The following is a 25,325-nucleotide window of genomic DNA, read 5'->3' as shown; positions in this document are numbered from 1 at the left end:
TAAATATCGATACGTCAACATCGATCCTAGATAAAATGTAAATTCATAGAATTTACATACATAGCTACGTCATCGAGCAAGTCTACGTTACTTTTATGTCTGAGTTGTAACTTCTGACGCAATTACGCGTAACAATTTTAGCGCAGCGTTGAGTTCCGCTACTCAACACGCAATGCTTCCAGAATTCGACGGAAAGTGAGGAACGGAGTGTCTTAACATTGGGTTCCCTCTGCGATTTTACAGTAAATAACAATTTAATAATAATGGCTAGACAAAGTAACTTTACTTAAACGAAATACATAGAATATTGTAAAATATAGCAAAATAATTTTTATCTGAATAAGATTTCCGTTGCCAAATGAAATATTATTTTTATCTATTATACGTATTATCATAATATATTATTACTCATCACTCTAATCATTTTTCCCAATTTTTTTGCGTCTTTAAGTCATCAAAAGGAAAATATCTATCTTTTCCCGTTTCCATAAGAATTACTATACATTTTTATAATTTCTCTACTCTCCCCAAAGGACTAAAAACTGAGTACAGTAGGCTACATGTTAAATGATATAGTTTCGTCTAAATCATATGCATTTAGTAAGACAGTAACGGAAGAGTTTAATAAAAAAGGTATAGATAAATATGTTGTTTATTATACAAATACGACAAACCGTAGAGCAGTTTCATTAGATAAGTATTCCAACATGATCAATCTCCAAGTACAAGGTCACGTGGGAGAATATAAAAATGCAGGAATGGCGTTCCAACGGTACTGAGAGAATATAAAGCTGTTTTATATATATTTAACAATGTAAAAGACATTATTGTCTTGTTTTTTTATTGTATTAAAAAAGTATATAATATTTTTTAAATTTTGATATTTTGCGATTACTTTGAAATATTAATATGATATACATAAATACATAACTTACCTAAATATGCTAAAATTACTAGTTTATGTTAGTTCATTTTTATTAAGTTAAACTCTTTTCACAACTCTTTTTTAATAACCAGAATTTAGAATCATTGCGTATAATATCAGAAAGGAAAAGCTTCAAGCTGTATCCCGCATACAGCAGGTTAGGTAGAGGGAACCTAGTGTTCAGAGACTCCGTTCCTCAGTTTCTACCGAATTCTGAAGCATTTTGTGTGTCCTTAAGTGGGAATCGAATCCACAATCTATCGCGTTTACTACTGGGCTCATAAGGGTTTTCTATAAAACAAATAAAGGATAAAGAAAACGTAAGCGTATATAATAATTAATAAAGTTTTAGTTTGAATTGTCTTCTATCGAGAATGAAGCTTTGCAAAAGATTTGAGGAAAGTATCTCCATAACAACCGGGGCTTAATATTTAAATACACGCGTATTTTTTACATTATGATATTATTGTATTAAAATATATATAATGTGATATAATAGGAGTCCAAGTGATACATTATATCTGACTTAATATGGTGGGTAAATATATTTATACTGTTTGGTACACTTGTACCACAAGTGGCCTCGAGAATATGAATAGTTTATAGTAATTATTAAATTGAAGAACCGTCTTTAATATTGAGACCCTCCGTGGCGCAAAGGTAAAATGAGCGCAAAGTGAGGCTGTAAAATGAGTTGTGGGTTCGATCCCCACTCGAGGAGATGAAATATTTATTTACGTTTATATTTCCATTTCTTCGCTCTGGTGTCGAGGCAAAGCACGGCGTTGAGTTCTGCCAATCAACACGCAATGCCTCCAGAATTCGGCAGAAAGTGGTGAACGGAATGTCTTAACACTAGGTTCCCTTTTATAATATTATGATTATCCACATGTCAGCACGTTTACCTCGTTTAATTATAAAGCGAAGAACAAAAATGATATATTAATAAATACATTATTCATTACACACTTACGGAACAACTTCATGATAATTATTACTTAAATATATTATGATAATTTTATGTGCAAGGTTTCTCATATTGTTTTGTACATTTAATAAAAATAAAGTATAATTAAAAAATAAGTATATAAAATAGTATCGGGGTTTCATTGAAGTGAATACACCTTCCTAAAATTGCGACAGACACACAATGCGACAATTGTGTCGTAATATTGCAGAATAATTATAGTGAACACGGTATAATGTAAAGGATAACCAGCGATAAGAAGCTGTCGATCGTCAGCATCAGTATCTAATGGAGCTGACATTATCTTCGATTCTTTAGATACTATCGCCTAGATAAAGTTGGTGTCTTACTTCTGGATATATTACTTTGATCGCGGATCGCATCACGGCACGAGTACTTTTGCGGTCAAAATGGGTGGTACGTAGTTTTTAACTTACTTTTACTAGTAATTTATAAGATTTATTTTAAAGTTAATTAAATTTAAACTTAATAAAAGTTTAAATACTAGATCAAAAAATTTATCATCTGTAGATTTTATTTATGTTATATAATAAGGTTTAACTTAACTAAGTACTTATATAATATTGGATAATCTTACAGTTAAAAATGAATAAATGGACGTTAAATTTTTATCTAGTTTAAATAGATGAATATTATATATATCTACAAGTATGTATATTGGTATATATAGATATAATGGTGATTACGTAAGCAGAAATTTTGGATAGCAATTCCAGTTTCTCAACATTTCGATGCATTTGAATTGAGCAACTTGTAGTTGAAGGAATTGAAACTAAGCCAGTTCAGTTAAATTGTCTAATTTACGATTTCCATATTAAGAGCAATACTTGTCTGGAATGGGTAATATTACGTAAGATGACTTTGCCATACAGAATGTATGCATCCTTGATAACAGAGCCAGCGATATCTCATCATCTATACCTTAATATTAAAGTTGAGAGCTGAGTTGAGAGTACATAGTTGAGAATATTAAATATAACTCAATTAATACCTCAATTCAAATCTTGAAATTATCTTCCATCTATTTATTTATTGCTCAACTTGGTTATCGCTAGTGAAAACCAATGTAATAGAATTAAATAATTTTTTCACATTATTTTCTCAAAGTAAAGAATAAAAACTAAAAGAAATAAAAACATCAAGTAGTGATAAAGTAGTGATTCTGGCATAAATACTAAAAATTATATCTTATACAGTGACCACACAGCTGCTATTTGTAGCGGCGGCGCTGGCCTGCGCCTCCGCCCTCTCAATCAGCTTGAGACAAAATTCGGAGACTTTGTGCATCGGCCAGGAGAACTTCCTACGCATTGCCAACGTCGACAGCTGCCTACACTACTACCAATGCTACTCTGGTCGCTCCTACCTCATGCAATGCCCAATGGACACATGGTTTAATGAAGAAGAGCAGGTGAGAAGTATCTTATTTTAACTTAGTTTCTACCTCACTCAGACAAACAACTTGTGCAAACTTGTGCAAACTACCTCAACAGCTTAATTGTGATTACACTGAGCTTTGATTATCCATGACATAATAAAACAAAATGTTATATATATTTATTTATTTTTTTCATTTATCATTGCAGATTTGTGATCGTTCTGCTCCACCAGAAGGCTGCAGAATTGAAAGTGAGGTAGAACCTGAACCTGAGCAAGAACCTGAACCAGAACCAGAACCCGAACCTGAACCTGAGTCTGAACCAGAATCTGAAGAATCTGAACCGGAACAAGAATCAGAAGAAGCTGAATCAGAATCAGAATCTGAAGAAGCTGAATCAGAATCAGAATCTGAAGAAGCTGAACTTGAACCAGAATCTGAAGAAATTAAACCTGAAGTAGAGCCAGAGCAAGATGACAGTGCTCCAGAAAATGGAAGTGAAGAAGAAGAAAATGTGCCTGAAATTGATGAACCAGAAGTTAACGAAGAAGAAGAACTAGAAAGTGAAGACGTCGCAGAGCAACCAGAGGAAGAAGAAAATGATGTGGAGATTGAAGAAGACGAATCAGAAGATGAAAATGAAAACAGAGTAGGGTACCGTGCACGTAGATTATTAAAGAGCGATGATCACGATCATGACCATAACCACGATCAGGAACACGAACACAGTCACGATCAGGAACACGAACACAGTCACGATCATGAACACGAACACGATCACAGTCATGATCATGATCACGTCCACGACCACGATCATGAAGACGAACACAGTCACGACCACGATCACGACCATGATCATGATCACAGCCACGAACACAGTCACAATCATGACGAAAGCCAGGACCATGACCACAATAACGACCATAGCCACAGTCATGAACGTGCCGTTCAAATGGATCACAATCATGGCCACGGCCATAACCACGAGCATGGTCATGGACATGGCCATGGTCATGGTCATGGACATGGTCACGGAGATGGTCATGGACATCAACAGGATAGTCAAAACGATGAAGAGGATGAAAGTATTGATGGCTCAGGTGATGAAAACATTGAAGTTGACGCAGTTGTAGGATACATTAAAGCTTTAAGACAACAAGAAGAATTAGAGCAAGAAATTGATGAACTAGAAGAAGAAAAAATTAAAAAAGTTAAAAGACAAGTAAACGAAGTAGAAGTCAATGAAGACGATGAAAGTGATGAAGAAGAACTTGCATCAAAGCAAGAAGAAATTAATGATGAAGATATCGATGATGACAACGATGATGAAGATGAAGAAGAAAATAAAAAACGACAAGAGGAAATTGAAGAAGAAGATGACGATGATGATGACGAAGTTATTAAGAGATCACGAAGGTCTTTGAAACAAAATGAAGATAATGATGAAGATGAAGATGAAGAAGATAATGATGACATTAAAAAGCATATGAACAGGCAAGAAGAAATTGTAGAGGATGGCGATATTGATGAAGATGATGAAAATGACGACGATGAAAAGTCAAAACGAATGAAAAGACAAGTAGAAGAAGATGATGATGAAGAAAATGATGACGATGAAGAAGAGGAAGGAAAGAAAAGGCAAGAAGAAATCAAAGACGTCGAAGAAGAAAATGTTGACGTTGAAAATGAAGAAAAAGAACGCCAAGAAGAGGTTAACGAAGATGATGATGACGACAACGACGACAATGAAGATGAAGATGTTGTTAAACGGTCACGGCGTTCAGTAAGACAAAATTCCAATGACGCCGACGAAGATGGCGATGATGACGACGACGACGATGAAAATGAAGACGATGTTAAGCGGTCACGTCGTTCAGTAAGACAAAATTCCAATGATGATGACGAAAATGGTGATGATGACGACGACGATGACGACGACGATGAAGATTTTGTTAAACGGTCTCTTCGTTCAATCAGACAAAATTCCAATGATGACGACGAAGATGGCGATGATGACGACGACGACGATGAAGAAGATGTTGTTAAACGGTCACGTCGTTCAGTAAGACAAAATTCCAATGATGACGACGAAAATGATGATGATGACGACGACGATGACGACGACGATGACGACGACGATGAAGACGTTGTTAAACGGTCTCGTCGTTCAATCAGCCAAAATTCCAATGATGACGACGAAGATGCCGATGATGACGACGACGACGATGAAGATGAAGATGTTGTTAAACGGTCACGTCGTTCAGTAAGACAAAATTCCAATGATGACGACGAAAATGATGATGATGACGAAGACGACGACGATGAAGATGTTGATAAACGGTCTCGTCGTTCAATCAGGCAAAATTCCAATGATGACGACGAAGATGATGATGATGACGACGACGATGAGGATGTTGTAAAAAGGTCACGTCGTTCAGTCAAACAAAATTCCGACGATGACGATGACGATGACGACGACGATGACGAAGATGACGACGATGAGCAACCAGAAGCAGATAGATTTTTCCAAAGACTGCTTAGAGTATTGTCTTAAGACGTTTGGCAGTTTCATTTCAAAAGTACCTCCGACTGGAGTGCCCACTTGAAATGTAGAACGTAGATTTATTTAAATTTATATTTAAAATTAGACATAAGTGGTGCAAGTAGACGTTTCACTTTGTGCAATTTTGTAAATAACTGACGTGAATGTGTAATAAATAACAAATTAACATAAAGATTTTTTATTTATATTACTTATAATATAATTTTTATATATAATAAATGCTAAGCATAAGTATTCAATATTATGATAACCTGTACAGAATTATAGCATTTTTTCAATAGAATTAATAACAATATGATGCATATAATTATAAAAATGGAGTGTTCAACATTCATTTCTAAGCGTAAAATATAAAAACAATAAGAAGCTAAAAAACGAAAAAAAAACACATATCATCAGGTTTTCTGTTACAACCTCAAGGCCTGGTCTCAATAAGACTTGTCGTTTTATTTCTACGTATCTACCACATTTAGAGGGTAGAAAAAAGAATATATCATTAACATGAATGAACATTGAATGGGATATTCATCATATTAAGTCTAATCAGAAGCGTCATCGTCGTTATAATTTATTTATATAAAAAAAAATATATTTAAAATCAGACAAGGAAATTCAATATATATCATTTCATAAAAAAAATGTAACCTTACGCTGTATCCCTTATAATATAACAGGATAGACTGAATAAAGAAGTGAAAATAATATCCCCGATTGGGAATCGAACCCGTGGCTATTGCGTTTACAGTCAGACGCTGTAAGGCTGAGCCACCTCTTAATTATACAAAAACTCATATTTATGTACTTAGTTTTTATTTATGTATTTAGTTATAAAAACAAATTTAAAAGTAATATTTTATTAGTTTAGACTATATGAAGGATTACGTCCTACGTCAATAATTTCGAAATAGATTCGGGGAAAAAAATGAAAATATAGGTCCCAACACAAAGGGTAATAAATAAAATCAATAACCATCATCAAATTTTAGCAATTTATTACATCATTATTATACAAAATAAACCTCAAATACAATAATAATAGTATAAGTAACACAACCAAAGCAAAACATTAGACATTGGATCTGAAAGTTCGACATATTCCAGTAGCCGTACAGTAAATGCACAATACAGATTAATTATTTTTCGAAAACGTATAAAAATTTTAACTTACCGGAATTTGAACCCGGGTCTCCTGGAAGCCGCCCAAGTCATACGCTATTTTCATCATATGCGTATGGCTTACTGATCAGAGATACGTTCAAATTTTTATACGTTTTCTAAAAAAAAATTCTATTCTTAGCGTGGAATAACACTTTAAAAAATGTAAAAAAACAGATTATTTAGTTATTTACTTCTATAATATGACTCGTTAGTTCTACTCATTGGCAGTTATCGATAGTGGCACCGAATCGATGCGAACGAAGCGATTATTTAAAGCTTAGTTACAAAAATAAACATCTATAATGTATACAGCAATAGCAATAAATAAAATAATAATTGTTACTGAATATTATCATCATACTAGGAGAGTCGATTGGTTAGTTAACGATTTATTTTGACAAGAAAAATCGATTATTCATCGATATGAATTTGTGTATAAGTTAAAATCGCAATTTCGTATTTTAGTCAGATAAAAGTGAAGTCATTGAAACATTCTATTTAAACATCGGTTAAAATCACTAGAGATGTTAAAAAAATTGTATATTAAATATTTCGAGATACTATCGTAATTATTATGTGCTAGTCATTTGTAACTTGGTCCTAGCTCGGTATAAAAGTAGCTAATGAGTAGATTAGATATGTGATGTGTTAAGTATAGAACATTCTGTGACCTGGAAATATGAACCCGCAACCGCCGCGGAACAACAAACGACCGGAAGACTGTTTATTTTGATTATAATATAATAATAATAAAATTACCAACAAATTCGGTCTAGTTATTTTCGAAATATAAATAATATTATAAGATATCACATTTTTATTCATATTTCCAATCGTCACAGATTAAAAAAGCCTACCCTAAAGCGTATATAATAGTACAAGTTATCTAGCATTTTACAAACGATATTCATACATTGACCAGATACGTTCCTATATATTTGCTTAGTGTTGTTACAGGGACGTTACGAAACTGTGTAACTATAACCGAAAACATCGAATACTTGAAATAAAAAACAATTTTAATTCTAACCGAATCCGTTATAAAGGTTTCGGATAATTCCTATATGGGTGGAGTCTAAGTAAGACTTATAAAGGCAGTTAGCGATAAATACGAATAAATTTTGTTACTATAAAAAGATAAACAACAAATATCACAAGCGAAACAGATGACACCGTTAAAAGAACTCAAAAAAAAAACAGTTTCAAAACAGATTTTTAAAAAGATAAATCTCAAATATTCGCAATTGAAATTATCCGAAAGTGAGGAATAATCCGAAATAATTTTATATATTATGTAAGCGAAACCAATACAGTATTATTGTTATATCCGTATCCGGATTCTAAATGTTACATGCTTAATCCGTAACATCCCTAATGTTTGAATAAAACAGCCACATTTAGAAAAACACTAGAGCGCAATACAAAAATATCACTTTCAACATTGTATTGTCATATCCATGCGTTAAATATATTTTATTAAAAAAGTTACAAAAGTTATAATAAAAAATTATAATAAATAAATAAAATAACAAATCAGAAAGTTTAGTGAAAAAACAAAATGAAGAAAAAAACACAAATAAATAAATCAATTTTAAATAAAATAATAAACAAGTAAAAATAAATAAAAAATCTCATGCTATGGATGCGACATACAACGCAATAAAAATTAATTCCATACATTTCCATACATCAAATCCTCAACATTTTCATACATGAAAAATATCACGTTAACGAATACATTCGGTTATTACAAAAAATGTTCCATCGTTATATTTAAAGCGTGATTTCAATTCAATCAGTAAAAAAGTACGAAATTGTTGTACAAAAGGACCTCCAATTTATTATGGAGGAATATTTCAGATAGTTCTCGAATGTTCTAAATGGTTCTCGAAGGATCCGCGTTGGCGGTTATTTTTCTTTCCATATAATTACCGCTGATGGGTCAAAATAGGCCCACATCTTTCTTCATGTTCGTTTGCTTCCAAGCGGGTAAAACATCGAACTCTTCTTTGGTCATGCCGAACGCCTCCTGTAATTATTAAATCACTGTTAATAAGTAAATAAACGTTGTGCGTATCTTAGGAAAGTAATGAAAATTTATAACAAATTCTTATTACTTTCATTCTCCATAATGAACAATATATTTACAAGCAATAAAGTGCATCGTGTATAAGTGCGTATTTGTCTATTTATATAAAAAAAAATAAAAAATAAAATAAAATAAAATAGCCTTTATTGCTGTTCTTTACAATTAATATATAACTTGCCTTTTCTACAAACTAAATTGATTTTTAATAATTAATATCAATATTTTTTCAATAATAATAATCTAATTAATTTTATTTGTTTGTTTTTTTTTTTTTTGTTTATTCATCGGCAACTAGATATTTGTGTGAAACAGCTTGTCTGTCGACAAAGGCCTCCTCTAAAGAGTTCCATATTTTCCTGTCTTTTGCTAGACGGGTCCATACTGGACCAGCTATTTTTTTGATGTCATCTTCCCATCTCTTTGGTTGTCTGCCTTTATTTCTTTTGCTGTTTCTTGGGTACCATTCGGTTACTAACTTAGTCCATTTTTCTTTACTTTCCCTTAACATATGTCCCGTCCAACGCCATTTAAGCTGTCTGTAAGTTGTGTGTACATTTTTAAAATTTGTTTTCTTTTTAATTTCTCGTAAGTTTACTCTGTCTTTCCTTTTTATACCTAAAACACTCCGTTCCATTGCATTTTGGCAGACTTTTAATTTGCTTTCTTGTGCTTCTGTCAACGCCCATGTCTGGCAACCGTATAGTAAGCATGGCATAATGCATATTTCAAATATTTTCTTTTTTCCTTTCATTGGCATATCTTTATCTTTCATTATTTCCCTCAGAGACCAAAATCGTTTCCAAGAATTCGTTATTCTTCGTTCTAATTCCTTTTTCATGCAATTATCTGTAGATATCAGTTGGCCCAAGTATATATATTCTTTTACATATTCTATACTTTCGTTATTTACTATTATTTTTTCATTAGTTACTGTTTGTTGGGCGTTCGTCATAATTTTGGTTTTAATTAGATTCATTGTCAGTCCTGCCTTAGCACTTTCATCAGATAGTTGCTGAAGCATTAACCCCAGAGTTCCAGCGTCCTCTGAGAACAAAATCAAATCATCTGCAAAACGTAAATTGTTTAGATTTTCGCCATTTATATTTAGGCCTCTTTTGGTCCAGTTTAGGTTTCTGAAGATCATCTCCAGCACTGCTGAAAATAATTTGGGAGATATAGGGTCTCCTTGGCGTACACCCCTTCTTATAGGAAATTCTTTGCCCATAGATTCAAGTTGGACTTGTGCAGTGCTCGCTGTATAGACGTTTTTAATTATTCGTATGTATTTTTCTTGCACTCCTTGCTTTTTCAAAGCATCCCAAATATACTCGTGCTTCAATGTATCGAATGCTTTGTTAAAATCAACAAACCCTATGTAATACGTTTTATTATATTCTCTGTATTTCTGTAGTATTTGTCTTAGAGTGTGAATGTGATCTATAGTTGAGAATTTACTACGGAAACCAGCTTGTTCTTTAGGTTGATTTAAATCTAATGTGTTAGTAATTCTTTTAAGTATTATTTTTGAGAATATTTTATAAATATTGGACATTAGACTGATCGGCCTGTAGTTTCCTATATCGTCCTTGTCACCTTTCTTATGAAGCAGTATGATTGTGGATTTAGTCCAATCTTCCGGGATGGTTTCCGTTTGGAGAATCTCGTTGAACAGTTCTGTAAGTCTTGATGCTAACACTGGTAGTGCAGTTTTTAGTAGTTCATTTGTGATTAAATCTGATCCTGGTGCCTTATCTAATTTTTGTGTTTGAATAGATTTTATTGTTTCTTCCTTTAAAATTGGTGTAATCTCCTCTTCATTTAATGACGTATCTTCCTTTATTACGTGTTCTCCATTATGGCTTTGATATAAATTTTGGTAGTATTCTGTAGCAATTTGTAGTATTTCTGGTCTATTGTTTGTTGTTTTACTATTTTTATTTTTCATATGTAGAATCCAGTCCTTTTTGTAATTCATTTCTTTTAGCGCCTTCTTTATTCCTCCTGTTTTTTCTATATGTCTCTTTAATGTCGCTAATCTTTTTGTTTTTCGTTCTTTTCTAAGTTGTTCGTTTATCTTTTTGCTTAATTCTGCTATCTTGTGGCGATTATAATAGTTTTTATTTTTCCCTTGTAATAGTTCCTTCCGTTCTTGTAATAATTGCTTACTTATATATGATGTCGCTATCTTACTTGTCATGTTTACTTTCTTTGTTTCTGATTTTAGTTGTTTGATCAATCTGGTGTATTTATCTTGCATCGATATATTTTTTTTTCCATTTTCCACTGTTTCCAGAGAGGTTTCGAGGTTGTTTAGAAGTATATTAATGTTACCAGTGCATTTGATGGCTTTCATATTGTTGTGAAATTGTCGTGCTTTTTTAGCACATGTCCCTGAGAGTTTTGCTCTTACCATTCTATGATCTGTGTTAAAATTAAAGTTGCTTAAAATAGACAGGTCTTCAAAAACTTTTACATCGTTAGACAGAACATAGTCGATCTCATTTTTATACCGCCCATTAGGAGATATCCATGTCCATTTCTTTGATATTTTCTTTTTGTAAAAACTGTTTAGGATGCTTAATTTATTTTCAATAGCAAAGGAAACTAATCGTGAACCATTTTTACTTCTGTTGCCAAATCCATGGTTTCCTATAGTATATTCTTCTCCACTTTTTTGTTTTCCAATCTGTCCATTAAAATCCCCCATAACTATTATATTTTTGGAAACATTTGCAATAGTGAATTGTAGGTCTTCATAGAACTTTTCAATTTTTGCTATGTCTTCTCTTCTACTTGATTCTGTAGGCGAATACGCCTGTATAATAGACCATTCTTTCTCTCCCTCTCCATTTACAGGTAGTTGAATATTGAGGAGTGCAATCCGTTCTGAAATCCCTCTTAATTCCTTTATGTTTTTGGCAAAGTTTCTTTTTATCATAAAACCGACTCCGTATAATCCGGGCGTCTCCCCGATATGGTATAGTATATATGTCCCATGGTCTTCAATTCTTTCCCCGTATCTCCTCACTTCGCTAATACCAATGATATCCCATTTTATTTCATCTAATGCTAATTCTAGTTCTTGTAGTTTTTCGGTGGTTCCTAATGATCGACAGTTTATAGTTGCTATATATATACCGCTAAATTTCTTTTTTCCGTTTTTATTTATCTTTAGAGGGTCGTGGTCATTTTCCCCCACGAGGACCAGTCGGCTTGGGGGAGGTAAGTTTTTTCTATTGTTGCTGTTTTTATGCTGTTGTTTATTCCGGTTGCCGATGCCTATTTGCTATTGCCTATCGTCCACCGTATAGGAAGAGAGGGAGTTGGATCTGCCTCTCATTACATCAAAAGCGTTGCGCCTATTTTTTTGTGACGACGTCCAGGCTTGTAATTTTTTGGTTTGTGTATTATCCCGCGGCGGAGAAGATAAGTCTCTTTTTCTTTTTTCGTTGGTTGTATTATTTTCCTTTACTATTAGCTTGTCATGTTTAAGATACGCGAAATTTCCCTTCATTCTTTCCTCTTTTAATTTCGTTTGTAACATTTTCCTCTTCTCCAGAACTTCTTTAGAATAATCCTCTGCAATATATATGTTTTTGAGATTTTTCCGGGCTTTCATTATCTCATTTTTCTTCCATAAATTTACAAAAGAAAGTAAAACAGGTCTCGGTTTTCCGTCTGGGTATTTTTTACCGATGCGATAAATTTTGTTTATTTCAGAATCCTGGATGTTTATGCTTAAATCTTTATTGAATATCTTCCTTGCCGCTTGTATTAGTCCTGACTGAGAGTCTTCTTCCTCTTTTAATCCAAAAATAATAATGTTGTTTTGTCTCTTATCTCTTTTCAAATATTCCATCTCTTTTTCAAGGCTCATTATTTTTCCTTTTAAATTTTTGTTTTCCGCTATAATAGGCTCTATTTTTTTATTAATTTTTTCCACGATTGAATTAGTTATAGACTCTTTCAATTCAGCCATCTGTTTCTCCATTTCGATTTTCATCTCTCCAAATAGAATTAGAAATTGATCCTCCATGTTTAAGTTTTAACTTTGCGTATAATGGAATACAGCGGTAGAGTGGTATTTTTACGTTGGCAACACCGACGTAATTGATGAATGTCACTGACACGTCAAGTCTGTCAAGTCTATTTGACAGCGCCTAAAATCAAATGCAATGTGCTCTTATTTAATTATATCTCCTTATTTTCACGTTTATTGCACCAGATTTAATAGTTCTACAACTCCACAGCACGTATAATTGTGTCTTCCACTATTCACCGTGTCTAATTGCTCGTAAATTATTTTTAATCACAATAAGTTTGAGAGCTGCACTACAACGATGTTCACGCTTTGACAACCGGAACCGGAACCTATTTCTCGGAGTCTATTTATATATTAATGCTTTATTAGGTTCTATTTTTCAGATCAATACTGAAGATAACTTAATCAAAATATATGAATATTGAAGCTTCCAAGTTATTCAATGTTTTCTAACTATAACTGGATTAAAATAAAAAATGTGTAAGTTGAAAGACGGCAATGCATGCTGTAACAGTAAGTGCAAGTGTAACAAAGCATAGTTATGTTTAATATAGTATAGCGGTGTAGAAAATTAGCTTTGGCTGTCTCGATTTTTAATAATAAGCCATGCTTGCTAAAGTCCGACGATATAATATATACATATAATATTAATATTGTTAATTAAAAACAAACAACGAAACATATTATGTTGAACAAATATTGACTCACGTACGTACAACACACATACATTTAATAAGCCCTAAATTACACCACACTACTTATAGTGACACTAAAATAAGTCAGTACTAACAGGGCTTCCGGTTTACTCTACATGCAATACACGATGGTCGATGAGTTGTGACCCCAATGAAGTTAGGCTTTCTGAATTTTTGCGCATTGTTCACTCAGGAGGAAAGAAAACTAACAATATTCCTACAATCAAATCTGCGGAATCATCCACAACTAACTCTAACTTCAGGGCGGCCACAACATAACCTATATATATATAATAATGAACAATTCATGCATGCACTACGTGTGTAGTCGCGGAACAAGTACCAGGAAATCAGCAGCGGTGAGGTGTCTCTCCAGGTGGTGGGGGTCCACGTGATCGGGCAGGGGGCGTCGCTGCAGCGCGGCCAGCGGGAGCACGGCGTCGCAGCTGGTCAGCCGCGACAGTTCCACGGTGCCGAGTAGCGCCTCGCCGGCTTTGTACCCGTGCTGTGTGTGGGGATAGAATGCGTGCTCTAAGCTATTTTTTTGTATTGTACATATATTTCTACGCTGTGTAAGGTATGTCGAATCTATCGCATATAGCATAACAAAAAGAAGACAGATTTACGTTTGTTTCTGCGTAGGCAGTGGGAACTAATGTTTCAAGATAAGATTGTACATTGGGTGGCGCGAGAAAATACCCCCGATGGTTTCGATCAAAACCACAACCGTCACATAATATAATAGATGATTTTTAATAGGTGGGTTTTTATAAATGACTTGATATAGAAATTTCAAAATAAATTGGATGTTACAATAAATAATATTAATAATTGAGATTAACTATTAACACAGCTTTTCTTTGTTGTAATTGAAATTGCCTGATTGACCTAATTTCATTTTACGTTATTTGATTTAAACGATGATTAAAGTTTTAGATTTTAAAATTGCTTTAGAACAATATCATGAAATTTTTGTGCAATGTGCGTCACCCTATCCTTTTTAAGCATAATAATATATTTACAAAATTTCCTTTCCATTTTATAAAGCCTTCACCAATTGTCTTAAAAATACATATACTTACTCGTTAGTTTTAACTGTATTTAAAGATAAAGTTATATTAAAATATTTTTATATTCATATTCTTTGTTACTACATAATTTTGTCCGCAAGACAGGGTAGACAGATCAAATCTAATGTTAAGTAGCAAAGCTCAACGCCGTGCTTATAGCCAGAGCGGGGTAATGAAAATAATTAGATCGTCACTTGAGTGCATTTGAAATCTATGACCATCAAGTTATAGACGCTTAATACAAAATTTAAATTATTTTTTACCATGTAGAAAAGATGTTACTACACCATAAATAAAGATAAAGTATATATAACTATATTTTTTTAAATCAAATTATTACTGAAAGCTAATTTTTTATATAAATATAATATATATTATAAATATTTAATAAGACTCACAGCAATATTAGCATCAGCGGCTTCATCGTGTTCCAGCCATACATCAAACAGGTGCGTAAAGGCCAGGGGTTCCAAGCCGGCTGCAACCACCCGCACGTCGGGTTCACCCCCAACACCGCCAACACCCCCTGGATCTCTGGAGATGCGATAGTAGGCTTCGGCTGTACGTAATGCGGCAGCTCGCATCGCTTGCCAACGTGCTGCGAATGCTCCAACACCTGTGTGTTGTTAAACATAATAGTAGTTTTTAATGATGTTTGTTTTTTTTTTTTAAAAAAATGATGTACAGGATCGCTAACAAAAGTATAATACAAGTGGATACAAGAGATATTAACGGTGGAGATCCGCGGATAGGGAGGTTATCTTTCTAACTCAATCGATATGGGTGCATGTGACTGACAACCAATTCCTTGCTACCTTAATTAATCCAGGGTTATTTTAAATTTACTGAAAATCTTCTTAATGTTAATATCATCAAATAATTCTCCATACAAACTAATATCAGCTGATGTCATTTGAATGGAGATGAATTCGAAAGTCGTTTTTATATATCAGCCAAAAAAGTCACGGATATGAATACGGAGACGTATATTTTTCTCCTTCGAATATCCGGGATACGGATACAGATGACCCACACTTCACTCGTAGTGTAAACACATGGTGCGCACGAGACTGCGTTTAGTCTGTGTACACTATAGCCAACGTATTAATGAATGGGTGATTGTATGGAATGAGCGAATGTATGCAGGATGTGTCTATAAACGCATACACAACAACAATAGACACACGTATAAGACATGTAGGATTGTACGCATCTTGGAAGTGTAGGTGAACTAAGGAAGGATTTCTCGAAATTTCTACGGGAGGACAGAATTTTAAGTTTTACAGTATGGGCTAGGATCCAGTCTACTAATAAAAAAAATATACAAAAATGATTCATACCGTTCCTCTCAGCGGGGTCGAGGTCGTTCGCGTCGCGCGGCCACCACCCCTGCCACACCCACACGCGCTTACCATCGTCTAGCAGGAATAACGCTGGAAATACAAACCAAATATTATACAATTAATCATTTATAATACGCTACAAATATATATTAATTTGAATAAGATATATTGAGTGATACAATGATACAGCATCTGACTGTGAGCGCAACAGTTGCTGGTTGGATTCCCACTTGAAGTCGGTAACAAGAGTTGAATAAAAAGGTTGAAAAGTCTTATTTCCTAGGCAATGTGCAATGTTAAATTCAGCTACAGCACTACATATATTTAAATAGGCCTTAACTGGTTAAAAAATAGAAAAAAATAACGAACCGGGTTGCGAAGCCGAATACAGCTCCTTTTGTTCAAAAGGGAAGGGTGTCACCAGCTGCTCGTGTCTCAACGGCGACAGCACCTCGTTCGCTTCGAACTGACCGCCCAAGTCCGTGAAATGGAACAATCTAGGCGTTATATCACCACAATCCTTCCCGCCGTTCAATACTGAATTATAATATTTATTGGTAACCCCCAAACCATCTAAGAACTCTTTACTCTCCTCACCCTCTTTAATTTCTTGTATTTTCACATTACCATTGAGTAAACTTGATTGTTTCGAGATCAATTTGTTAGCTAATTCGATGGCTATTTGTTTAGTATGTTTTAAACTACGAGATCCATGCCAAATGTACAAACAATCTTTTTCCGTATCGACTAGAACTAATGAACCCCGACTCCTCAACTGTCGTACAGAACACGGCACCTGAAGTAAATAGGCTTCATTCGATATATTGCCACGAGTAACAAACAATTTGTATCTACTCTTATCCGTGCCCTTCTTTCCTTGGTGAATGACAAGTTTTCCTTGAAACAGGTTAAGGAAGGCAGGGGGCTCGTTTCCTTGAGCCACACGCACTTGAGGACCTTTTTCTTTATCTAATTCAACTGTAAGTAAAGCTGCGGCGCCTTTTTCGTTTGACGACGCGTCTTTTCCTTGCCAACAGAAATAAGCGCATCGATCACGACCAGTCAAATTATGCTTAGATGGTTTCCCATTCAATTCCCGGCCAGTAACCGTGATTTGGTATTCCCATCTGATAATATAACTGTCCCCGGAGAAAAATTCCCCAATTTCCTCTTCATCGTCAACTTTTTGGTAATCATATTCTTGTATTACCCATTTGCAAACGGATTTAGTTTTGATATCATAATGTCTCATTGAATCTTTATCATAGTAATGAGTGCCACGACCTATGTGAGAACCTTCGAGCACTAAATCTGGGTCTTGATAGTCATTGGACCACATCTCCTCAGCATCACACGGTGTTATTTCTATTGAATTAGATTTATTTTCTTGTGGTTTAACTTTAATCACTCGACTATAATCGGGCCAGTCGATGAATTTCTCTTTAAATAAGATAGTTTCCATGTGCTGTGAAACTTTGGACAAAATTGTCCATTCCGGTCGTTTATTGCTTGATTTATAAGTAGTATTAGCTTCATCTCTAGCACCTTGGAATTCGGCGGCATTTAATGGATTTATATGACATTCTTCATAATTGTAACCCTCATCAAATAACTCTTGAGCTAGTTGCGCTGCTTTCCTTCGACTTTCTAAGGCAACATTCTTGCCGTACCAAATATACATTTCCGAGCCAAAGTCAAAAACGATGACTTTTGATTGGTGTAACATCGCTATTTTGGGTAACTGACCCCAATATTCCTTTATCGGTACTAATTCGTCATCTATGACTTCGTAGCACATGTTAGTTTGTACGACACAGGTTTCAAATATTTCGTCTTCATCAGCCAGACCTGTTTCTATAGGTTTATAATTTTCAATTCCTTCAGTAACACCTAGTAATGACCAGAATTGATTCCAATGTTTATTTGAGAAATTTTTGGTTTGCTCGTCAATTTTAATGAGACCGTTTGAGCTTTTGCAACCGAGATCTTTTGTGTTTTGTATGTGTTGTGCGATGTCTGTGCTTCGGTTTCTAGAACAAGGATATTTAGTACATTAACATAAGGTATATTGTATATTTGTCAAATAATAATTCGAGATAAAAACTAAGAAAATATAATTATTACAGAATAATATTATAATTGATTTTAAATGCTTATTAATTATGTTATCTTTTTACATAAATATATAAAGTAGGTTTTTAGCTTACTAGACTCCTACTATTTAATATGTACACTTACATAAGTATATGTTAGTTTGGTTTCAAACTATCAATAATAACATATATACAACATTTTACCTTTCAATAACATTGGCATATAAGCCAATATAAAGGAACAGTTGATCAGGAGTGACCAAAAGGAAGCAATCGCCGCGGTTCACACTAGTATGGATGGGCTCCACTAGCCGTGTCTGAAATTAAAAAGAAATAAAGTTTTTAGAATTTGGATATATATAGAAAATAAGAAAAAAAACGGAATTTAGTAATTTTAATAATACAACCAACTTATCCTTTCATGTCATTAAAAATGTACTATATATAAGTTGTAATGTCGCTATTGTGTTTGTTTTGTTAATCAATTCGTTTTTTTAATAGTATATTTGTGTAACTATTAAAAATATTCTTTCAAAGTGAATATAATATCCAGATAAATAAAAGATAGTTTTTAAAATCAAACAAAAGTAGCCATTTCCTTTCTTTTCCATATTCTTTCTCGTTTATATAATAATGTAACCATAGTCCATATAAATGGGAATATAAATTCAGGCTATAAAAAGCCTGTATTACGTCACGCTATTGATTAAAAGTACTCTCTCCTCTACACTTTTGGTCAGAGTTACCTCAGACACTTAGAATGTGTCACATGGCATACATAATTCTTACAGTACGGTAAACGAATCGCGGCCGCCCTGAAGTTAGGTTTCTGAATTTTGCGTATTGTAAACTCAGAAAGTAAACGATCAAAAGTAAGAAAAAAATATAAAATTCATACATATGTATGAATTTCGCAAACTCAGGATTTTCGCGCAATTTCAGGATGACTATGGGGCCATTACTTGTCTAACGCACTGAAGTTAATTGTATTTAAGCATGCGGACACAGTCGCAGTTAAAAGCTTGTATATAATATGAATACATAATAATATATTTGTAACAATTAACCGCCCACGTGCAAAAATAACGTAAGGTAACACGTAGTATGTAATAAAATACTTCCTCGTGCGTACGTAATAATATACATAAATTTATTGTTATATTATTCTTATAAAACATTGTAATTATGAAAGTATTGAATGTCACACTTACATTAATTGTGTATCGTTTTTTGTTTATATTATTATTATCTATTTCCGTCTTTTGTAGTTTATAAACTACAAAATGTGTTTACATTAATTATTATATTTTATATTAATTTACCATGAATTATATAAAAATCTAAAATTAAATGAATGAAAGGTTGAATTTTTATATTTAAATAATAATAAAAGAATATTTTAATGAGAAAAACGAACATATAGACACAAATAAAACTAACCTGAACCCGCCGTCTCCCTTTAACCTGTAATAGCATAACCGGCTTTGTACCGTGCACGGGCGCATTTGTTGCACTTTTCAGTGCTACGTTGGAGAAATCCTCTTTGGAAGCTAATGCTGCTAGCGCTTCGGCAGCTAGGCCGCAGTTTGAGGTTACTATAGAACAGAAATTATTTATTAGTATTTTTTTAAGGCTCCTACAATATAAAACTTATATAATAAAACATATGTATATAACTTAACTTATTAACTAATTCACAGGTGGCACTGTTATAATTTACGCTTTATATTTTTTCCCACATAGCGAAGCATGCAGAGGAAACCTAGTGTTAAGATTCTCCTCGTTCGAGAGAATGAATTACTCCACTCAACATGAAATGTCTTGAAAATGGGGCGTTCTGTGCGGAACGGAGTATCTTCACAATTGGTTCCATTTGCCTACTTCGCCATAGGTAGCGACATACAATAAAACAAAAAAAAAAACAACATAATTTATATAAAAAAGCGTACTTTTCTCCCGCAACATCTGATCGCGCACAGTTAGCGGTTGAGCGATATATTCCTGTCGGAGGTCGGTCCGAGCGGCGAGCGCTTTGAGCGGATTCCGTGAGGCGGCGTGACGTCGCTCTCGCTTCGCTCTGCGCGCCCATTCACTTGCCAATCTGTAAAAAAACAAAATTTTATTGTATTTTAACCGAAGGAACACTGTTTTTTATTCTATTTTGTTTTAATTCCATTAAAATTTCACAAATAAAAGAAGCTTTAAAATACTTACAATTGCCTCGACCCACTATCAATGGCGTCCAAATCGACTTCAACGTCATCTGACTGTGTTTTCTCGTGTTGTAGCGCGGGAGTGAAAAACGCTTGGAAAGTTTCATCGTCCGCCCGCGGAACACGAACTTGGCTACCTATCTTCTCTACACCTAATATTTCTTCTTCTAAAATGGAGAAAATATAATTATTCATTTTTTTACTTTCACTGTATCCACACTTATCCTACATATAGTAGGTTGCTTTCCCCCTGAATGCGGATTAAGAGTTACTTGGTGAGTCTCACCACCGCGCTTTGTCTACCCAAAACGGGGAAAATAATATAATTCATTTTGCCAAGTGGGAATCGAACCTACAATCATCAAGTTTATAATCGATAATGTTGTTCTACCGCACATATCAGAGAGGCGAATTCTTGAGGCAATGCGTGTTTAGTGGTGTATTGAGATACACCTCTCACTCTTTGCCTCGTTACCAAAGCGAGTAAATGAAAATATTATAAATTTCAATCCCCAAGTGGGAGTCGAACTCACAACCGTCGCGCCTATAGACGCAAGCTTGTGCCCCTGCGTCACGCGGCATCGACTGTATATTAATTACTTTTCTTTGCAATTTTACCATTCTGAATCACTTAGTGAATCATTTTAAATATTTTTGGCAATACATTGTAATCATTTGTTGGCGAAAGGGAATATTATTTTATAAAGGTTTCATTGTTCATTCATTAAGATTTTAATAATATTACGGTGACTCACATACAGTGATGACACCATTGTTGGGACACAAATGACTAAAAATTACGATAATGATTGTTCATTTTTGATATTTTTTTTAAATAATCTTATTTTTCACTATAAAATTGACAATTTTATCATATTTGGATCTTACAATGGCATTTAAACTACCAAGGTTGTGTACAATTTATCCATATTAATATTATCAATACATAAATGGCTATAAATCCCATAAAAATTAAATCATTATCCAATAAGAACCCTACGTAAAATATGTTTTACGTTACATTTATGAATGTACATATAAATGTACCCACCATTGTTAATATATAGACTATTTTATAAAATACTTACTCTCATCAACTCTACTGATGCTCTCACTAACAGAATGACTTCGTTTGAACGATTCCCTATCGATCTTAGGCGTTTCTTTAGGCTTATTGTCCACCACTGCGCTCATAACCGCGCACGATGCTGACCGGAGTGGCCCTGAAGCGAACCCATTTGTAGGGGAGGTCGGGGCTTTACGGGATCTGTTGACAAAAAAATAACATTTGTATAATTTTATATGAATTTATAGAAATGTATGTGTAATTAAGCGTGTGAATGTACATGCGACGATTATGGATTCAACTTCCGGTCGGGGGAATCAAACACGCTGATTTATACAGCGTGAAGCAGGTAATCAAACCCACAACCGTCACGTTTATAGTCACATATTTGTGTCCCTGCGCCTCGACGATCTTTAATCAGATTTATCAATAATAAAGTACAAAATACATTTAGGCGAAGTTTTAGACATATCAATAGATTTTTTATTTTTTTATTATCGAAGTTTAGGCCAGTTTTGAAATCCGAAATTAAAATGCATTTTTTATATATAATTTCGATGACGCTTTAGATATAGAGCACAATCGTAGAACAGTAAAAGGTTAGAACCATTTAAGGTAACATCAGTTGGTCGGATAGAATGCGATTAAATCTTTATTTGGTTATATAAAGTTACTGTGTGGTCACGCAACAGCATTGTCAACGGATGTACCGCATTACGTGGACCGAGTCGCCTTGTAATTTAATTCAATTAATCAATTGCTCGGTGATGAAGGATAATATCGATACAAACTTATTCGATAATATTTTCTACGGCCTCACCCCATATGCCTTTCAAATTTTCTTATGTTAATTTAATATGAAAGGAATATGAACGGATTATGAATATGAAATTATATGAACGGAAGTGTCTTTATTGGAACGGAGTTTCTTAACACTATGTTACCTGGTTCCCATTGCTTATTCTGCTATGTTTATTGTTTTGTTGATAGTAGAGCTAAAAAAAATCTTACCTAAATCTATTAGGCGGTGGGACAGCCGGCGTGACAACGGGGGACGAGGCAGGCGGAGTGGCTATAGGCGGCGGGGTCAGAGGTGGGGTCGCTGTCACTTTGTCCCGTTCCAGACGCCCCGCCACCGTGAAGAGAGAGGCGTCGTTTTGCGGAACACGTTTTCTCCATCCCTGAAAATTTGTTTATTGTTAGAATAGGTAGAGTTCTATTTTCGTTTGTAATTATTCGTTAGAAAGACTTTTTGTCATTATTCTGAGTGCCTGGATGGTTTCCAAGAGACGCGAGTTCAAATCCAGCTACGATCATTTTTATACGTTTAAAAAAAACATAGGTTTTTTATATTGACACTTTAACTACTATAGTTAAAACCCTAATATATTGTACCAATCCAAACCATAAAGCCAATAATTATTTGCAGAGGGAATGTTGGCCATTCCACGAATTGCATTATATCAGTATGCGGTCAATGACTCATTATGGCTATGTTTTGAACTTACTCATACAACTTAAAATGCCCGCGCTTTAGCAATACTGGCTCTACTCGTATTTTATTGATTAATTTATCGTGTTAGCTTTGACACTGTTTATATTAGAAACGTTAATTTCGTAATACTACTCGTATATTCAAAATTTCCTTCTGCTATAGAGAGTTCGATCAGTAATATGTTAAGCTTTTATTTTCATTTAATAATAACAAATGATAAGAAAAGATTTCACTAGAAATAATGGGCTTAAAAGCACTTAAGCCCTGATATTTTATATAATTCAAAAATCATATTATCTATACTAATATAATAAAGCGGAAGAGTTTGTTTGTTTGTTTGTTTGTTTGAACGCAAAGATCTCTGGATCTACTGGTCCGATTTTCATTGTTTTTGTTTTGTATGAAAGCTGCATTCTTCCGAAGTGCTATAGGCTATATAACATTACATTACACATATAAACTAATATATTTTAAAATACTTTCTAATTTGACATGCAATTTATTCTGCCATGTTAATAACAACCGTCGCGTCGCTATGCAACCGTTACCGCAACATTTTGATATTCATCCTTATGAACATAAATATAATAGTCACTCTTAACATTTCATCTAGATTGAAATTATAGTTTACTGTATAACATTCTAATAAATAATTAAGGAGATGTCACTGATTCCAAATGACCTAGCCTACGGGCGGCATAGTGTGAGCGACGCGAACAAGCAGATGACATTGACGGTTTTATAAATTTTCATACATTTTCGAACTATTGTAAATGTTTATGTAATTAATTGCTGTTTATAATTAATTTAAGCTACACTTTGGTTCTCTTCTTATTTTATTTGATATTGCCCGTTAAAATTATCCTACTTAATAGAGAGAAATGTTTAGTTATTTCGTAGAGTCGATATCTATGTACGCACGCACGGAAACCTTTAGGTACTTTTTCTAATATTAAGAATACCTATCCTTTAGTTACTTTTAATCCTTTTGTTGGTTCATTTCAATAACTCAGATATTTTTTTCTAATAATATGTCTCTACTTATTATTCTTTTTAATTATTTAAGCTTATATTTTCTTACTAATTCTATTGAAAATTGAAAATAATTTCATGAATATATTTAATAAATATTCTTATAGTAGAAGCAGGCGTAGCCGCGTCCGGGTCCACTAGTGTATCTATATATATAAAATCGAAAGGTTACTCACTCATCACGAAATGTCAGAAACTACAAGTGCTAGGAATCTCAAATTTTGCATATGAGTTATTTATAGGACGTAGGTGCTCGCTAAGACGGGAATTTGCAATATTCGATTTCTAAGGGGTTGTTTTTGGGGTCGAAAGTTTGTATGAAACTTCGTTACAACAAATGCTAGGAGTCTCAAATTTTGCATAGACGTCACTAGGACGTAGTCATGGAGACAGAAATTAATAATAACATAGTTCACGCGGGTGAAACCGCGAGCGGGCCGCTAGTTATCTTATAAAAATACTTATGACAGCTACCATCAAAGATATATAATAATAGATATATAAAGGAATGTAAATATATACAATGCAAATAGCTTAGTACATACATAAATGACAAACACGAGCCTCGTTTAAAAATCCTTTGTCTGTCAACCATTTTCCTCTTTACCATTTACGCATATAACCATAAGAACGTAAAAAACGTGAATTATGTACGTACGTAGTGTAAAAAGCGAGAGCACGGAATCAGTAGACTTGACCGACTTTGTTAAGGATTTCGAAAGACGGAAACTTATTGGCAACATAGGTCGAGCCAATTAACACTGGAACAATACAATGCAAAATCGCCTTGATATTTCCACAAATCCTTTAAATTTATTAGCACATTTCAACGTTAAAGTTTTAACGGCCAAATAAATCGAAAATTCAATCGAAATATTATTTACGTATATTTATTATCGTTGATAAGGTTTGTTGTGATTTTATATACTTTCCTTTTTTTAAAATTGTGTCAGGTAAAGTTGTCGAAAACCACTTTTAATTAAAAAAACACGATCCAACTATAACAATAGTGAACGAGCGTGTGAAGTAAACCATTAGTCTCTATGTAACCACTAATGTATAATTAACAGCAATAATATCAATCAAATGGATCCAATTGAAGATCGTTTACTAACAATGGCAATGTCATCAATTACCAACCTCTATAGGCGCTAGCGAGTATCTTTTTGTCAAGT

At 33.8% G+C, this 25,325-nt stretch overlaps 3 protein-coding genes across 8 annotated transcripts in view; 1 reads left to right on the top strand and 2 right to left on the bottom strand.

Moving 5' to 3' along the window:
* Positions 1-2,170: 2,170 nt before the first annotated feature.
* Positions 2,171-6,026, top strand: LOC146537562 (uncharacterized). The gene is made up of 3 exons (XM_085188259.1): positions 2,171-2,309; positions 3,110-3,324; positions 3,500-6,026. Exons 1-3 carry the CDS (start codon positions 2,303-2,305, stop codon positions 5,843-5,845), a joined length of 2,568 nt encoding a protein of 855 aa, XP_085044385.1. The 5' UTR covers positions 2,171-2,302; the 3' UTR covers positions 5,846-6,026.
* Positions 6,027-6,829: 803 nt separating this feature from the next.
* Positions 6,830-25,325, bottom strand: part of LOC146537559 (uncharacterized) — a 161,326-nt gene continuing 142,830 nt past the window's right edge. For 5 of the 6 annotated variants that reach the window (XM_085188250.1, XM_085188253.1, XM_085188251.1 and 2 more), the window contains 11 exons: positions 22,635-22,804; positions 21,646-21,824; positions 20,559-20,724; positions 20,294-20,445; positions 19,785-19,939; positions 18,549-18,661; positions 16,621-18,281; positions 16,249-16,341; positions 15,307-15,524; positions 14,182-14,343; positions 6,830-9,041 (listed from right to left, as the gene is read on the bottom strand). In XM_085188250.1, the coding sequence (XP_085044376.1) occupies positions 8,955-9,041; positions 14,182-14,343; positions 15,307-15,524; positions 16,249-16,341; positions 16,621-18,281; positions 18,549-18,661; positions 19,785-19,939; positions 20,294-20,445; positions 20,559-20,724; positions 21,646-21,824; positions 22,635-22,804 (3,156 nt within the window). In that variant the 3' untranslated portion in view covers positions 6,830-8,954. The remainder of the gene's footprint in view (positions 9,042-14,181; positions 14,344-15,306; positions 15,525-16,248; positions 16,342-16,620; positions 18,282-18,548; positions 18,662-19,784; positions 19,940-20,293; positions 20,446-20,558; positions 20,725-21,645; positions 21,825-22,634; positions 22,805-25,325) is intronic. The other variant, XM_085188252.1, reaches the window with a different exon arrangement.
* Positions 12,388-13,468, bottom strand: LOC146537561 (uncharacterized). The gene has a single exon (XM_085188261.1). It carries the CDS (start codon positions 13,135-13,137, stop codon positions 12,388-12,390), a length of 750 nt encoding a protein of 249 aa, XP_085044387.1. The 5' UTR covers positions 13,138-13,468.

Source organism: Heliconius melpomene, chromosome 7 (assembly GCF_056956725.1).
Source record: "Heliconius melpomene rosina isolate 202511_hmr_F chromosome 7, ASM5695672v1, whole genome shotgun sequence".
Classification (NCBI taxonomy): Eukaryota; Metazoa; Arthropoda; class Insecta; order Lepidoptera; family Nymphalidae; genus Heliconius; species Heliconius melpomene.
Note: the sequence above shows the minus strand (reverse complement) of the source record. Positions and strands in the feature narration are given on the sequence as shown.

Excerpts from the sequence above, each read along its gene's own strand:
- LOC146537562 (XM_085188259.1), top strand. Across the intron at positions 3,325-3,499 it reads GGTTTAATGAAGAAGAGCAG|ATTTGTGATCGTTCTGCTCC; the intron begins GTGAGAAGTATC and ends TTATCATTGCAG.
- LOC146537561 (XM_085188261.1), bottom strand. The coding sequence starts at position 13,137 with ATGGAGGATCAATTTCTAATTCTATTTGGAGAGATGAAAATCGAAATG.